This window comes from Dasypus novemcinctus, chromosome 4 (genome assembly GCF_030445035.2).
Source record: "Dasypus novemcinctus isolate mDasNov1 chromosome 4, mDasNov1.1.hap2, whole genome shotgun sequence".
Classification (NCBI taxonomy): domain Eukaryota; kingdom Metazoa; phylum Chordata; class Mammalia; order Cingulata; family Dasypodidae; genus Dasypus; species Dasypus novemcinctus.
The window spans coordinates 166,697,380-166,714,521 of record NC_080676.1 but is presented as its reverse complement, the minus strand read 5'-3'; the positions used below and the strand labels follow the sequence as shown (position 1 = coordinate 166,714,521).

The following is a 17,142-nucleotide window of genomic DNA, read 5'->3' as shown; positions in this document are numbered from 1 at the left end:
GTTGGGACCACGGAGCCTTAAGAGGAAGAGGAAGCCTGAGCCCTGGCAGACATCAGCAGCCATCTTGCTCCAGCATGGGGCAACAGACTTTGGTGAGGGAAGTACTTACGCTTTATGGTCTGGTAAATATAAGCTTCTATCCCAAATAAATACCCTTTATAAAAGCCAACACATTTCTGGTAATTTGCATCAGCACCCCTTTGGCTGACTAATACACATGCTAAGAGAGCACAGGAAGGAACATGTCTGTTCCTTAAAGAGGAATGTTGTCTTTATGTAAATCACTCTGAAGTAGCCCTAAACAGCATTCAAAACCAGCAGGGCAAAGTCACCGACTTCAGGACGATGCAGTCTTTGCAGGCACCTGGTCTTTCCTACTCTTGTGGTCCAGGATCCTTTCATGGGATCTTACGTCTTCAAATTTCTAATTAAATGTTATTTCTTCCAGAACCTGTGCCTTTTTAGCCATACGGGGATTTCATCCAGCTCCACCCATGGTGCCAGATTCTTCTTCTCTCAACCGCAATGGAGTAGCAAGCTTTCACCCTCTGTCAGGTAGGAACCACTGCCCCTCACCAGCAGGATATAATTACAGAAAAATGACCATTATCCTTCAGCACCCCTTTAAGAATAAAGGTGTAAACCCTCTGAGGGGGGAGTTGAGGCAGGCTAGTTTGGGGAACAAAAAGACAAATCTGGGACCTGACAGAAAACCATGGCCATAAAACATGTGGCCGTGGAATCCCACATGGAAATCCTCTGAGAGAAAGACCCCCCACACCAGAAATGGCTGGAAGAACCCATGAGAATTTTCCTTGATGTCTGGGACAAGAAAAAGCCCAGGATATTCCCAAGGGGCCTCCTGAGGGGGTTTGATGGGTGGGGTAATGAAAACAGCAAACAACTGGGACCCCTCCGCAAAATCAGCAAGTTGGAGGAATAATTAATGGCTTAAAAAGCCAGCACAGAAGTTAAATCACCCCGTTTTTCCCAGCCCTTTTCCTCTCTGCCTGGACCAATCCGCAAGTGTACCTGGGACCCATCATCTGTTATTTTCTCCCATTTCTCTTCTCTCATTTTCTTAATAAACTACTGGCCTAACTAAACTGGCATATACTTAAGTTCTTTTTTGTAACAAAACTTAAGAGAAAATCCGGCAACAAATGTAGTTATTATGAGCATTACTAATCCAAAGCCATGGACCCATGGACCAAAAAAGCCTAATTTACTGTACCCAAGCCAGACCTTTGGTTAAAAAAAATACCAGCTACTGCTTCCAGGACAGCTCAAGGGTTAGCTCTTGCTTTACAACTACATTTTCTGCTTGCTCTTCATTATCTTTCACTCTAGGAATTTCCTTTCCTTTCTTGGGAGGCTCAGCTACGAGTTAAAGGAATCCGCGCCCCATTTCGTGCGGCATTGCTAGACACTGTGGTGGGAGATTTTCTGGTTCTCTCTCCCAGCCTTGGGAGCGGGGGAAGTCAGATGCTCCCAGCCTGCGACCCCCATCCCTCCCGGGACCGTCACGCAGAGGGCACAGTCCGAGGGCGGGGCGCGGGGCTAACCGGATCGCAGACCCCACCCAGAGGCTGCAGCCGCCGCACCCGGGCGACAGCGCACACGCGGGGCGCAGCGGGCCCAGCCGCCCCCGAGTCGCAGGCGCGAGGCGGCCCCGCCACCACGCCCTCCCTCGCCGCCCTTCCCCGCCCGCTCTGGTACCGCCCGCGGCGCCCCCACCTCACCTTTCCCCCAGCGACGTCGGTCAAGGCCCGCGCGGGGGGCGCGCCAGGGCCCGGGGGCGCGGGGCCGGCCACAGCCTCCCCCTCGGGCCTCACGGCAGCCTGGTGCACGCGAGACCGCAGCCCCCGCACTTTCCCCATCTCGCCGAGCAGAAGCCAAAGCCGCGCGGCACGCCGCAGAGCGCAGGCGGAAAGGCCTCCGGAAGCCGGTCCTTCGCTCTCGCTGCCCCCCGGAAACAGGAGCCGCCGCTCTGAGTTCCGGGCTCAGCTCTGCTGCGGGGCTTCGGTGCCGGAAGTGCTGTTGCCGCGCTAAACACGCCAGGCGCGGAGCGTTCACGCACGCGGGTCTGTTTTTTTTTTAAGATTTGATTTTAAATTATTTTGCTTGTTGCATTTTTTAAAAATCAGTTTTACTGATACATATTAATAGAGGAACAATCCATCCAAAGTGTACAATTGGTGGGATTTGGTATAACCACATAGTTGTGCATTCATCACTCATTAGTAGAATATTTTTATTGTTCCAGTAATAATAGACAAACAAAAAAGCTCTGCCCTTTAGTAATCACCTCTCAATCTCTGCTTCCTCCGCCATACATGCTGCTATTCTGTTTCTGTTTTTTTTATTTTATTTGTATATATGTTTTGTATAAATGGAGTCAAACAATATGTAATGCCTTTTGTCTAGTTTCTTTCATTAAGTGCATTTTTTTTTACTCTTAATGGAACATTGTTAATGTATTACTATATACTACTGTCCATATTTGACTTTGGTTTTATTTTTGCCTGATATTAACATCTTGCAGCATTAACATATATTGGTTCAGTTTCAGAGAAAAACAGTCTTATCTATGCAATATTAACTATATTCATATTTCAATGAGCTTTCACTAATCTATACAGTCCATGTTAAATTATTTAGCTTTCCTTCTAGTAATATACATGACCTTACACGAGGGGTTCTTAACCTTTTTTGTTCCACTGGCCCCTTTGCCAGTCGAGTGAAAACCATGGAGCCCTTACTAAGTCCACACTATACTGTATATTACTTAATAAATGTATCACACCCGCACCAACTTGTCCCCACAAGAACAATGTTCTTTGAGCTTCAGTTCAAGTTCACAGACCTCATGTTAAGAACCCTTGCCTTGGACTTTCTCTTCCAATCACTGACATACCTGTATAATAGCACTGCTAGTTACAAATACTACAATGTGCTGTCACCATTTTTATTCATCTCCAAAGATTTATGAACGACCTTTTTTACCAGCTATGCACGGATTCACCCTCAGCTTTCCATTCTCTAACTCTTTCTATTTTCTGGTGACCCATATTCTAGTTATTAACTCCAGGAGATTACACGATATATTTAGCAAAATCATATAGTATTTGTCCTTTTGTGTCTCGTTTGCTTCACTCAGCATGGTAAGACTGTGGTTGAGAATATAATTGTGGGAGTTTTCTTTTGGCAACTAGGCAGGAGAGGGTCATTGATGCAGGGCATCAGTGGTGGGGGGATATGTAGGGAAGGGCGCACCTGGGGCATGCCTCTATGGAATATGAATATGTTCATGTGGTCATAGAGTGTTATCTCAGTGGATGGAAGCACACAAAATAAACAACAAATTATTAGACTCCCATCCTGGGAGTACTGCTATGTTCTCAAACAGAGGGACAACAATCTCTCCAGTACATGGGCAGTGCCTAATAAAAGAAAACAGACCAATATGCCAAACCCTAAATATTAATACTTGTACTTATGAACCTTATTCTTGTAAAATTTAAACTTAGCCTAGTAATATATATTGCCTAAGAGTTACCTTCTGAAAACTTTCTTGTTAATCAACTGCAGCTTCTCTGTAAGCCAAATTCAGCAAATAAACTCACTGTCTTTCCCCCAGCATGGGACATGACTCCTGGGGATGAGCCTCCCTGGCACCAAGAGATTAATACCAAGTGCCAATTAGCAATGCATTTGGGAAAATACCTTGACTAAAAGGGAAAACATCAAATACAAAAGAGCTTTTACAACTAAGAGATTTCAAATGAGTCAGGAGGTCATTCAAGAGGTTATACTTATGCACATCTCACGTGGATTTCACTATCACAGTAAAGAAAGTCTCAAACGGGCTTCTAAGGGCTCTAGAGACATCCAGACACTGTAGGCAGGGAAACACTCCATGATATCAGCATCCCATCCGCGAACCTTACCTTGAAATATATGACAACTTATTTCCCCACTCTAACAGATTTAGGCTCATTTATGATTCCCCTACTCATGATCCTTCTACCCCATTTATTTGAACCTATAATTTGCACTACAGCCATTAAATATATGTCCCAGAGACTTAAATCTTTGATCTGTTCATATGCCCATTGAGCCCTCAGTCTCAGCCGAGTTGTGGCCAACACCTACTCTCCAGTTCATCAGACTCACCCAGGACAACTAACAAAAGGATGATGATGGACAACACCCATTCCAAAAAACAGGGAGTATCTACAACTGCAAGCTAGACAGTTCCTTTCATCTGCCCCATAAGATCTAAGCCCCCTCTCAATCTGAAGCAGAGCAGGCATCACCATCCCAAAGTCCTCAAGGTTGAGGAATAAACAAACATAAGGGGGAAAGCAACCATGGACAAAGTAAACTTATTATTGTAGTAATGGAAGAACTTGTAACACTGATATAAAGAAAGTGGTTACCAGAGGTTCTGAGGGGAAGGAGAAGGTGTAATAGGTGGAACATAGGGCACTTTTTGGGATTGGAATTAAGTGTAAACCACAATGTAAACTATAAACCTTGGTTAGCAGCAATGATGCTTCAGTATCTATTCATCAGTTGTTACAAATGTACCACACTATATTAAGATGTTAGGGAAAGCGGCCTTGGCCCAATGGTTAGGGCGTCCGTCTACCACATGGGAGGTGCACGGTTCAAACCCCGGGCCTCCTTGACCCGTGTGGAGCTGGCCCACGCACAGCACTGATGCGCGCAAGGAGTGCCGTGCCACACAGGGGTGTCCCCCGCGTAGGGGAGCCCCATGCGCAAGGAGTGCGCCCCGTAAGGAGAGCTGCCCAGCGTGAAAGAAAGTGCAGCCTGCCCAGGAATGGCGCCGCACACACAGAGAGCTGACACAACAAGATGACGCAACAAAAAAGAAACACAGATTCCCGTGCTGCTGACAACAACAGAAGCAGACAAAAGAAAAACACCCAGCAAATAGACACAGAGAACAGACAACGGGGGTGGGGGGAAGGGGAGAGAAATAAAATAAATAAATCTTAAAAAATAAAAAAAAAATAAGAAAAGACATTAGGAGGGGAAGATGTGGGAGGGGAAGAGGTGGGGTATATGGGAGTTTCTTACACTTTTGATGTAACTTTTCTGTAATCTAAAACCTCTTTAAAAATAAAGTTATTTTCTTTAAGACTGTTTTTTAGAATAGCTGTAGGTTTATAGAAAAACTCTCAGAAAGCACAGAGTTCCTGTATCCCCCCTACACAACTGTTTTCCATATTCTTAACATTTTACATTCCTGGGGTTACATTTGTTACCATTTTTGAGCCAGTATTGTTGGAATTGGATACCTCATATACTTGGTGCCTGCGTCTGTGGGTATTTCATTTGCTCGTTTGTGGTAACACATATACAATATTAAATTTCCCTCTTTTAACTCCTTTCAAATGTGCAATTTGTGTATTTATGACATACCAGTGTTATGCTAGCAGCACCATTTATTGAGCACCATGCTGGCACCTGCTCCCACAGGCCTGATTATGTCCCAGCCCTGCCCTCCAGGGATGCTGTGGGCTATTCTGCAACCCCCTCCCCAGGGCTCCCTACTCCAAGGTGCAGCCCTCCTAGGGTGTGGGCTGAGTCCCGCAGGGTGGCCTGGAGCAGCCTGAGCAGAAGGTCCTGGATATGTTTGCTACTGAAAGCGTGGGCAGGCCAGAGCCGCTGTGGGGAGCCTCTGATACTGTAACCCATCCTCTGAGCTTGTTTAGCTGCAGGTCCTATAACCTGAGCCTCCTCAGCATGCTCAGAGAACACCGACCGCTGTCCTTTAGATGACCTTGAGACACCAGGAAGAGGTCACCACCCTCGGAACCAAGAGTATGAGGACAGGGAGGCACCGGGAATAGATCAAATGTGAGCGGTCCTTCAGCCGGGAAGAGCCAGCTAAAGGCCACTCCACCACACACATATGGACAGTCCTGGAATTAACCAGCTGAACTGTGCCAAGTCAAGCCTCCCACTTCTGTCCCCACCTCCCATTCCCAGGAAATCTCCCTTAGTGCTCAGGTCGGGAAGACGGATTTGAAGCTGGCCTCCTGTCTCCTTGCTAGTTGACCTCATAATAAAACTCTTTTCCCAAAGTCCCTGATGTCATAGTATTGGCCTCTGTGTGCATCGGTCAGCGAGCCCTTGCTCAGTGACACCACCAACAAATGTCTACCCTCCAAAAAGCCTTCCATGACCCCCACAACTCCACCCTGCCCCCCATGCCTCCACCTGCCACCCCAAACCTCCACCCACCCCCCCTTCACCTCTACCCATCACCCCTGTGTGCCCCCACACCCATGCCTTCCCCCTCCCCCATGTCTCCACCTAGCACCTCAACACCTCCACATCTCCCCACACCTGCTCCCAGACCCCACACTGCCCCCAGGCCCTCTGCACCCTAGAGCCAATCCTCAGGATAGCCCAGCCCATCCCAGAAGCCACCACAAAGCCCACCCCCACAGATGGACCTCGGAGAGGAACGGTGGGTCCTAGGCACAGCTGGGCACTTCTCCAGAAGGTACTTGGGCCAGCCAGGGTGGGGGGCACACATGGGAGGAGGAGGCGACCAGTCCATGATTTACTCAAGGCCACACAACTGGCTCAAACGAGTGCACCTCCCCTCTCAAGGCTTTCTAGGGTCTTTGCAGGTCTTTTTTTAATTTTTTTTAAGGATTAATTTTTTAAAATTTATTTCTCTCCCCTTTCCCTGCCCTAGTTGTCTGCTCTCTGTGTCCATTTACTGTGTGTTCTTCTGTGTCCACTTATATTCTTGTCAGCAGCACCAGGAATCTGTGTCTCTTTTTTGTTGCATCATCACTTTTTTCACACAGGGCAGCTCTTCTTGAGGGGTGCATTCCTTGCATGTGGGGCTCCCCTATGAGGGGGACACCCCTGCGTGGCACGGCACTCCTTGCGCGCATCAGCACTGTGCGTGGGCCAGCTCCACACGGGTCAAGGAGGCCCGGGGCTTGAACCCTGGACCTCCATATGATAGGCAGACGCCCTATCAGTTGAGCCACATGCGCTTCCCTCTTTGCAGGTCTTTACGTTTTTCTCTCCAGCTGGAGTTGATCTCAACCCGTCTACCAAGGAGTGTGGAAGGCAACGACCCTCATGGGAAAACTTGGGTACCTGCGGTGCAGCCAAGTCCTGGGCGCGTGCTCAGGGGCGGCACCTGCGCGTCCCTGACGCCATCACCTAGTCACTCCCTGCCAGCCTCTGGTCACATGGACCTTGTCTGAGACTGGGCCTATTTGAAAGGCTCTCCCTTCCCGGGGCCACCCCGGAGGGCCAGGCAAAGACGCCCGAGGAAGACTCAAAGGAAGTCACCCAACTAGGGGTGGCACTGCGGAAGCGCCACACCCACCCAGGGAAGGCTTAAAACGAGTTGGAAAGGCAGCGTGTGCACTTGGTGCCCGCCGACACCTGCCCCTCGGCCCTCGTTCCCTCCCCAGGCTGACCGCGACCCCCAATGTCCTGGAATATTAGCTCTATAATGTGTCTTATACATGAAAAGGTATTTTTCATTGGTTCTTTTTGTGGCATGAACCCAATCTTCCTCTCCAAACCGCCCTGCGGCTTGCTTCTTTCCTGTGCTGACAGTTCTCGAAGCTTCCCCACCACCGCTGCCTCTTGCCAGCAGCACAGAGGATGCCCTGTGGCCACAGCAGCTCTGGCACAGTCCTGCGGGGTCTCCGTCGCCTGTGCGTCCTTGCACATGCAAACAAGAAGCATTCTAAGCAAAAGAGACAGTGAGATGCTTGACAACGGGCATTCCGGGTTCAAGTCGGCTGTTCTCTTCCTGTGTTTCCTGAAATTGGCAGCCTGGCTTTTCTCGGGGTTTGGAGGCCATGCTTGAAGAGCTGGGCTGTGTGGCAAAACCAGAATTCTTGTCGGGGCCCTGGGGAGCCCTCAGGGGGACTGGAGGTGACCCCAGAGCAGCCAGGCTTCACGGGGGGCCCAGGAGCAGCTGACACCCTGGCCCGAGCGGAGCCCCATGTGCCCGTCCCTCAGGACGGACACAGCACACGTGTGAGGGCACTGCGGGGCAAGAGGGCAGCGGTGGCCCCCGCGCCAGCCCCCAGCACAGCCCTGGGCTGACACTGCAGATGAAGGCCCTGGCAGCAACCCCGCCCCCCGAAACTGTGAGCACCCCTCTGCTCCACCGCCAGGGTCTGCAGCTGGCACGCCGCAAGCCACACTCGAATTGGGCACCTGAGCAGCGGGTCCAGCCTAAAGATGCTGGGAGGCAAGAGCGCGAATCGGGAGGCCGGAGGGAGGGCCTGTGGGCAACTGACCCCTTGGGGAGGACCCACAGGTGTCTCCCTGGAGACTCACCCCTGGGTGCTCCAGATGCAGAGCTCGCCCGCGCCCCAGCTCCTCCTCTGCCCGGGTGCCTCCGCCGACCGCAGGCTGGCTCTCAGGAGCCCCAACTGCAGAGCATGCCCCATCCCGGCTACGCTAACATCGGAGCCCCGTGGGCCACCCCAGGATGGAGACTCAACCTCCCCTTGCCCACCCCCGGCGGGCCGTGGTGCTGACTGACAGATAGGCGCGAGGGCCCCGTGGACGCCGCCCGCACGCAGCAGGGGCGGGGGCCCAGCGGGCACAGCAGCTCCCTGGAGCTGGGTCCCAGCTCCCTAACGTGCCCTTCCCTTCCCACCCTGACCCCTCTCCTCGAGGCCCCCGCCCCAGCCCTTCTAGGGGGCCCGGCTCCCCGCCCCCCGTGGACGCCCTGGGAATAAAGCCTCTCCGGATGCAACCTAGTGTTTTGCCCTGTCCTTGCTCACGGAGAGCCAGTGAACTTCCCCACTGCCCCTTCAAGAGCGCGTCCAGAATCAAAACCTACACGGGCTGCGCAGGGGCCCGGCCTCGGCCTAGAAAAGACGGCCCTGCGGGACTCTGGGCTGCGGCGCCCACCCCGCCCTGGGCCCCACAGAGGGGCCAGGCAGCCCCCTGGCTCACACGACGGTCGGCTGCTGCTTGACCCAGGGGGCCTCCCGCCCGCCGGATGCAAACAACCGAGCCCCCCAATCCGAAGAGCACCCCGCCTCCCGGCAGCTCCCGCTTCCCCGCGCCCTCCCCAAGTCCCCCTTCTCCAGCCCGGGCCCCAGAACAGGCCCCTCCGACCCCTCCCAAAGATGCCCACAGCCCACGCAGTGTGTGGTCTCCCGCAGAGCGAGTTAGCAAAGCCCAAGGGATGTCCCAGGGGGCCTCGCTGAACGGAGCAGGGGCTGCCCTGGCCGGCCCAGGAACGCCCACGAGGCCGGCCCCAGAGCGCCCACCTGGCCGGCCCAGGAACGCCCACGAGGCCGGCCCCAGAGCACCTGTGAGGCCGGCCCAGGAACGCCCACGAGGCCGGCCCCAGAGCGCCCGCCTGGCCGGCCCAGGAACGCCCACGAGGCCGGCCCCAGAGCACCTGTGAGGCCAGCCCAGGAACGCCCACGAGGCCGGCCCCAGAGCACCTGTGAGGCCAGCCCAGGAACGCCCACGAGGCCGGCCCCAGAGCGCCTGCCTGGCCGGCCCGGGAACGCCCACGAGGCCGGCCCCAGAGCGCCCGCCTGGCCGGCCCAGGAACGCCCACGAGGCCGGCCCCAGAGCGCCTGTGAGGCCGGCCCAGGAACGCCCACGAGGCCGGCCCCAGAGCGCCTGCCTGGCCGGCCCAGGAACGCCCACGAGGCCGGCCCCAGAGCGCCTGCCTGGCCGGCCCAGGAACGCCCACGAGGCCGGCCCCAGAGCGCCTGTGAGGCCAGCCCAGGAACGCCCACGAGGCCGGCCCCAGAGCGCCTGTGAGGCCGGCCCAGGAACGCCCACGAGGCCGGCCCCAGAGCGCCCGCCTGACCAGCCCAGGAACGCCCACGAGGCCGGCCCCAGAGCACCTGTGAGGCCAGCCCAGGAACGCCCACGAGGCCGGCCCCAGAGCGCCCGCCTGGCCGGCCCCGGAGTGCCCGCGTGGGGACAATGCCCTCTGAAGGTGATGAAGTCGCCTCGGTGGTGGCTGGACAGAGCCCACACGGGGAGGACTGCCCTGCTGGACCCCCTGTCTGTAAGATCCACCTCTCCTGCACCCGCCCAGTGGCAAAGGTGGGCATCTGCCCGGTGCTGGGCTGACCTGGCCGGTCCAAAGGAGAGCCCAGCTTCCTTCTTTCCAGGGGGGGTGGGGCGGGACAGAAGGGGGCCGGCCGGTCCTGAGAAGGGGCAGGAGGAGTCTATCCTGGAAACGCCCTGGAGCTGCGTGACCGGGCTGTGAGCCAGGGTGCAGCGGGTGGTGTCCACCCACAGGGCTTGCTTTCTGTACCCCCCCAGCTCATGTCCCCACTCTCCTGTGGTCCCCGACTTCTTTCTTTTTTTTTAAGATTTATTTTATTTCTTTCTCTCCTCCACCCCCACCCCCCATTGTCTGCTCTCTGTGTGCATTCGCTGTGTGCTCTTCTGTGTCCGCTTGTATTCTTGTCATCGGCACCGAGAATCTGTGTCTCTTTGTTGCGTCATCTTGCTGTGTCAGCTCTCTATGTGTGTGCGGCGCTACTCCTGGGCAGGCTGTGCTTTTTTTTTTCACTCAGGGTGGCTCTCCTTGCGGGAAATGCTCCTTGCACACGGGGCTCCCCTAAATGGGGGACACCCCTACTAGGGGGCACCACTGCATGGCATGGACTCCTTGGGCGCAGCAGGGCTGCGCGTGGACCAGCTCACCACACAGGTCAGGAGGCCCTGGGTGCAGAACCCTGGACCTTTGAGCCACAAGTGCTTCCCACTGTTAGAAAGAAATCTTTTTCTGGACAAAAATAAGGCTCACCTGATTGTGGAGAAAAAAAGAATTTATTCTCAATCTTGCAAGAAGGGGCGCACAACCAGAAAACGTGGCTAGTGCACCAAACAAAGAAAAATGACACAGTTTATACCCCTAAGCCTGGCATGCAAGCTCTTCCTCTGCTTCTCCATAGATGGATACTTCAGAAGTTACCGCCCATCCAAGAAGGTCTAACTTTCCCCCGCAAAAGTTTGTCATGAACCGCTTCTCTCATCACATTCCAACCATTTTAGTTCTTACCTGCTCCCCTTTGCCAAATAAGGAATGGAATTTAGTGCTGAATTGGTATTGACTTAGCTCTTTCTTGGCATCTTTTTTACTGCCTATGGGACTGGCTTAAGCTGGTTTCCTTTGTTCCTGCTTAACCCGGGAGTGGGAGAGTGAGGCAGTAGGCTGCCAGGTTACATTAATCAATATTTTCTTCCTTTATGTGAAAACTAAACTAATCTTCGTTTCTTACACCACCAGAATTCAGAGGGTGTCCGGGGATGGGGTGACACAAGCCTGGTTCCAAGCGTCTGGGCCCAGCCCTGTGCCACACACGCGCTGCCGAAACCTGGCACAGCCTGCCGAGGGCACGGCAGCCCCTGAAGTCCCTGCAGAGGGGCGAGCCTGGGGGACGGTAGCCGCAGGTCCTGATAAACCCAGGCGGAGGGAGGAAGCTTCCAGAAGCAGCTTTGTTCTACCGGGTCCAGCTGCGCTCACTGAGCCCATCTGTATCAAATGGTTATTAAGCGTTTTTAAACCTATTTCCAATCCCGGAGCCCGGCGGGCGCTTCTTCAGCTGTGGGCGGGGATGCCCGCGCCCCCGCTGGGGTTCTGCGGAGGGTCCGGTCGCCCAGCGCCCCTGCCCGGCGCGGCCTCGCGGTGGCGCCCGCGCACGCCCTGGATTCCCGGGCGCGGAGCCGGGAGGGAGCTCGCGGCAGCCCCGAGCGAGTGTCCCAGCGCCGGCGGCCTCCTGCCCCCGGCCTGGGCCGGCAACCCAGCTGCTCCCCAGAGCCGCAGCGCCCCAGGCGTCCACCACGAGGCCCGGGTGGGGGCTGCGAAGCCGGGGCCTGGCCGCCCCCCCCACCCCATGGCGAGAGGCACCCCAGGCTCCCTACGCCCCAGGACGTCCCTCACAGGAGGGGGTCCCGCCGCGGAGGCACCCCAGCCAGTCCCCCTCCTCCCCACCCCCGCCAGGCCCGCACCGCTGGCTGCCCCTCCGTCCCCTGCCCCTACCGGCCCCCTCAGGGCGCGCCCTCCACCCGCAGGCGCACCCCCAGCGGGGTGGGGACAGGTGCAGCGTCCCCGAGGGCGCGGCCAGATTGGAGGCCGGGCCGCGCACTGCCGCGCACCACTGGCCAAGGGGAGGGAGGCGCGGGCCCCCCTCTCCCGCCGCTACGATGGGGGGTGGGGGTGGGGGTGGGCGGGGGCCACGGGGTGCTCTGAGGACGCGCCTGCCCGCACACGAGCTCCTAGCTTCCAGGGGTCCTTGAGGCGCCGCCGGCTAAAGAGGCGGAGTGGGCGGCGCCGGGTTGGGGTGCCGCCGCGCCCAGGTGAGCACCGCGCAGGGCCAAGGCCAAAGCCCCGGGGACCTGAACCGAATCCCCCTTCCCGCCCACCCAGCTGCGGCTCTCCCCACCCCCCTCCGCACACACCACCACCAGGGGACCCTCCCTCGGTCCCGAACGAAGCCGTTCAGGCAGGAGGCACAGCGCCCCAGGCGCACCACCGAGGCGAGCCCCCACCCGCGGGGCCGCCCCCCCAGCCTGTCCCCAGGGTCGCCTCTGCAGGGCCGAGCCGGTGGGGGCTGCGGGTGCGGGCCAGAGCCACCGCGGGGGCACTCTGGGCGCCGCCCCTTCCAGGCCCCTGTCCCGCCGAGGCACGTGTGGGACGCGGTCCTGCAGGGACCTCCTCGCCAGACGCCTGCCGCCGCCCCAAGACTGGTACGTGCAGACTGGGGCGGGGATGGCCGGTGGGTTTCGGGCGTCTCTACCGCCGGGGTCAACGTGTAACTGGCCGAATTCCTGGGGGTCGCCCAGGGGCCTCTGCCGCCTCCCGCAGTGGCCCTGAGTGGGGCCGTCCCCCCCTCCAGCCCACGGTGGGTGGTGATGAGGATGACGCTCGAGGCGGGCTGTGCAGTTCCCACGCTTGGAAAGTCCTGGGCTAAAAATAGGGGCCCGGCTTGTACTTGGCCACCCTGGGGAGACTCAGGAGGTTTTGTGGAAGTGGGTGGCCCCGGAGCGTTGAACCCAGCTCGCAGGCAGCGCGGGAGCCCTGGGCGGGGACTGCGGGCGCCGCACGAAGAGTGGGGGAGCGTTTGGACAGGCCCCTTGACTCAGGGCGCAGGGAACCCTCAGCCTGGGGGGGCCTCAGCCTGGGGGGACCCTCAGCCCAGGGGGTTCTCAGCCTGGGGGGGCCCTAGCCTGGGGGGGTCTATGCTGGGGGACCCTCAGCCCGGGGGGGCCTCAGCCTGGGGGGTGACCCTCAGACCGGGGGGCCTCAGCTTGGGGGAACCCTCAGCCTGGGGGGGCCTCAGCCCGGGGCGCCTGCGTGCCTCTGGTTCTTCTTGCCTTTTGTTGCTCTCTCTCCCACTGCACCACCCCCAGCCAGAGCAGGGCTGGGGTTTGGGTCCTCCGGCCCGTTCCGGGGCTCTGTCCACGTTCACCCTCTTTTTCCTGACTGTAAGCTGGACACACAGGCGGGAAATACGGAGAGCTACGAGAAGGTTCTCACCCGCCGTGCCCGCGCGCAGCGGCAGCACAGCGCAGGCTGCGGTTCCCGCCCACAGGGGCCTCGGGGAAGGACCGTGGGCGCCTTCTCGGCGGGGCCTTCCCGGCCCAGAGCAGGCGGGGACGGAGGGGGCCCCCAGGTGCGGCGGGCTGGGGCGCCCCCCTCGGAGCCCGGAGGGACCTGGAGCCGGGGGTCTCAGGGCTGGCTGTGCGCAGAGGCGGGGCTGCAGGTGCTCAGGGCCTTGGCTGGAGCCGGCAGAGCAGAGCCCCGGGCGGGGCCTGGGAGCCTCCGTGACCACCCTTCAAGCCTGGCGGCCCCTGAGCGCGCCCGTGCCCGAGGCCTGCGCTCCCTGGACACTGCCGGCCTTCCAGGGTGGGCGTGGCGTGAGGGTCCTCACACCCCGAACTCTCCACCTGCCCAAGCCCACCTTCCTGGGGGCGGGGCCTCTGGAAGCCCCGCCCCCTCTTCCTCCCTCCTCCCTGCTCCCCAAGGCTGGAATTCTCCAGGCCCCACCTGCTGTAAGGGAAGGAGAGCAGAGCTCGATTCTGTTCATTGCACACAAAGAAACCGACGCAGAAAGATTAAACGATTCCCCCGGCTTCAGAGGCTGAAAGGCAGAAGCAGGAAATTCCAGGGGGATTGGGCCCAGGGGTGGACCCGCGCTCTCGGAGTCACCAGGACCAGCGGGCATTCCGCTGCGGGCGGGGGCACTGGGCCCGGGCTCCCATCGCTCTGGCGGAGTGGACCCAGCCACCGGGCCCAGCCCCGGCCCTGCCCCTGAGCGGGCCTCCACGTCCCAGGGCCAGTCCTGGCTGAGGAATTGCTTAGAAAGTTCCTGGGGAAACTGAGTCACGGGACCCCAGGGTGCAGTTTTGACGAAGGCAGCCCGGGGGGTCGGGTTGAGCGGCAGCGGAAACAAACCCGAGCAGGAAACTGCGGTTTTGCTCAGTACCAGGCAGAGGAGGCGGCCTGTGCCCCGGGTCCAGGCGGGCCCGGCCGGGGCGGCGCCCCACCCCCTGCGGGACCCCGGGCCGGGCTCCGCAGGCGAGCAGGGGGCTGGAGGCCGCGCCTGCTGCTGGTAGCTGCCTGCACCTGCCCGGCCCACCTCTCCAGAGCCCGGCCTCGGTTTTGCCTTCAATCGGCGCCCGTAATCCCTCCTCATTCTAACCACATCGGTTCTCCGCCGCGCCCAGTGGACGTCCGAGAATTACATTTCCTTCCTCCTCCGACTTTTTGCAGTTCCCCTCCCCCCCCCCCGGACTTGACCCTTGCTTAGCCTCCTCTGAACCTATGGCCGCCTCTTCCCACCCCTCCACGGAAAGCGTCTCCCTTTGTCTGCCGGGGCCGGCGAGGCCTGGTGTCCGCAGCCCTTGCCCGCGGGGACCCCAGCCCCACCCACCCCTCTGGGTGAGTCCTGAGCAGCGCCCTCCCCCCGGAGGGCACCCAGCTGCAAAGAGGAAGCCGAAGGAGGAAGAAGCGTCTGTGTGCTTTGGGGGCCGTGGCCGTGGGGGAGGGAGGTGGGGCACAGGCCAGCACTCAGGCCCGCAGGTCAGGGCAGCCGGCCCCCGCCTCCGCACCTCCTGCCCCCCTGCCCCCACCGGCTGGACCCACCCCCGGGACAGAGGCGACCCTGGGGCCCCCGCCGTGCCCTGACGGGTGCCCTGTCTAGGTGCCAGGACCAGCTTGACCCTCTGCCTGCCTCTTTGTCCCCAAAGCAGAGGTGAAGGCGCCACCTCAGAGGGCTCTGTGACATTCAAATGAGAGAAAACGAGGCAGCTGTGCTAATCTTGGCACCCAGCACCCCATTTCCTGCCGCAGACACCCGTTTACACGCCCCACACGCCTCGAGGGTGTTGTGTGCACGTACAGACACACACGCACCACGGCTGCCTCTGCCAGCCCCGCCTCCCCTGGCAACAGGAAGTCTCTGGTGGGAAGACAACAGAAAGGAAGCAGAGGTGGGGGAGGGAGGGGCAAGGAGGGGCTGGACCTGGGGGAGGGAGGGGTGCAGGGGTGCGGCAAGCTGACGGAGGGGTGCAACAAGCTGACAGAGGGGTGCAGGGGTGTGGCAAGCTGACAGAGGGGTGCAGGGGTGCAGCAAGCTGAAGGAGGGGAGCAGCAAGCTAACGGGAGGGGTGCAGGAGCGCGGCAAGCTGACGGAGGGGTGCAGGGGTGCAGCATGCTGAAAGGCAGGGGAGGTGCAGGAGGGCCCTGGGCGCTGGGGGTGTCCTCAGGACAGCGGGGCTCGTGCTGGCGGTCCCCTGACTTGGTCCTCAGCGTCCCTCGGCTCCACAACCCCCCTCCCCCCCGCGGCTCTCCCTCAAGCCGGGTTGAGCCGGGCACCTGCGGGCTGAAGGCTCCTCGGCCTCCCATTCTCCTTTGTTAAAATCTCTCCTAGTCCTCGGGTCCTGCTCCCGTGCCGTCTCCTCCAAGGAAACTTCCGGAAGGGTTTTGGGGGCCAGGCTGGGCGGGGAGGACGAGGCGGGGAGCACAGACGAGCAGCAGGGCCGCGAGCGGGTGGGCACGGCCCCTCCCACCGGCTGCCCTGAGCCCCACCCGGGTGTCCCCTGGGGATCCCCCTCCTCCTGCCTGTACCTGGCGGCTCACGGCACCCCTGCATCCTGAACTAGGCCGGGTGCCCTGGAGGGCCCAGGGGGGGCCAGGCCTCCACCAATACCTGGAGAAGGAAATGCAGCGTTCTGGAAGGTGTGGTGAAAGTGGCTACGGGCGGAATCTCCTGGCTGATTGAGGGAAAGACTCTTCGTAGCACCTCGCACTGGCCCCCTGCCCGAACTTGACTCACCTGTCCCACTCCAGCCCTCTGCCCAGTTTTGGCTCACCTGTCCTGCCCCCGTCCTCCGCCCGGTCTTGGCTCACCTGTCCCGCTCCCGCCCTCCGCCCGGTCTTGGCCCACCTGTCCCGGTTTCAGAACCTGCCGCAGCCACGGAGCCTCTGAGCTGGTCAGCAGGTGCAGGCACGCCACGGCTTGCTCGGCCCGCTTTCCTCTTAGGACGCACCCCTAGCTAGTGAGTTTTCACCCGCGCTCCAGCGGGGGGGCCAGCTTCAGCTCTTCCACCAAGCGGCCTGGCCGGCAGGGTCTGGCACGGGCCACACCCCTCATGCCCACGACGCCCTGGCAAGGGGCTGCCATGTCCACTTCTGTGAGGCAACAGGCCCTGGCTCTGGTGGGCTCTGGCTTTCACCCAGTGGGGCCATGGGATGTTGGATACAAAAGGCACCTAGTGTTTCTCTGTCTTTCACACAAAGCAAAGTGTGTCACAGTCTCTGATTTCCAGTCTCGTGGAGCCAATGGGACATCGATAGGGAGACAGCGAACAGGTGCAGTGTGGGCACTGAGAGGCTCACGCTAAAGGCCCAGGGCAGGGAGGCACAGGGCAGGGAGCCACGGGGCGGGGCAGGGAGCCACGGGCAGGGCAGAGGCAGGGAGCCACACTGCGAGGCAGGGAGCCACGGGGCGGGGCAGGGTAGAGGCAAGAAGCCACATGGTGGGTAGGGAGCCACAGGGCAGGGTAGAGGCAGGGAGCCACGGGGCAGGGCAAGGAGCCACGCGATAGGCAGGGAGCCACGTGGTG

The 17,142-nt window shown here is 59.2% G+C and overlaps 2 protein-coding genes across 5 annotated transcripts in view; one reads left to right on the top strand and one right to left on the bottom strand.

The window, feature by feature from the left end:
• The window catches only part of ADARB1 (adenosine deaminase RNA specific B1), a 258,621-nt gene extending 256,650 nt beyond the window's left edge, over positions 1-1,971 (bottom strand). For both annotated transcript variants that reach the window (XM_071214999.1, XM_071214998.1), the window contains exon 1: positions 1,743-1,971. The gene's annotated coding sequence lies outside the window, so the exon portion shown is untranslated. The remainder of the gene's footprint in view (positions 1-1,742) is intronic.
• A 7,998-nt stretch (positions 1,972-9,969) lies between these two features.
• ITGB2 (integrin subunit beta 2) overlaps positions 9,970-17,142 on the top strand; it is a 49,597-nt gene continuing 42,424 nt past the window's right edge. Inside the window, exon 1 of one of the 3 annotated variants that reach the window (XM_058296345.1) lies at positions 9,970-10,107. In XM_058296345.1, the coding sequence (XP_058152328.1) occupies positions 9,985-10,107 (123 nt within the window). In that variant the 5' untranslated portion in view covers positions 9,970-9,984. Of the gene's footprint in view, positions 10,108-12,282; positions 12,373-12,685; positions 12,763-17,142 lie in introns of those variants that run through there. The other 2 variants (XM_058296348.2, XM_058296347.2) reach the window with 2 other exon arrangements.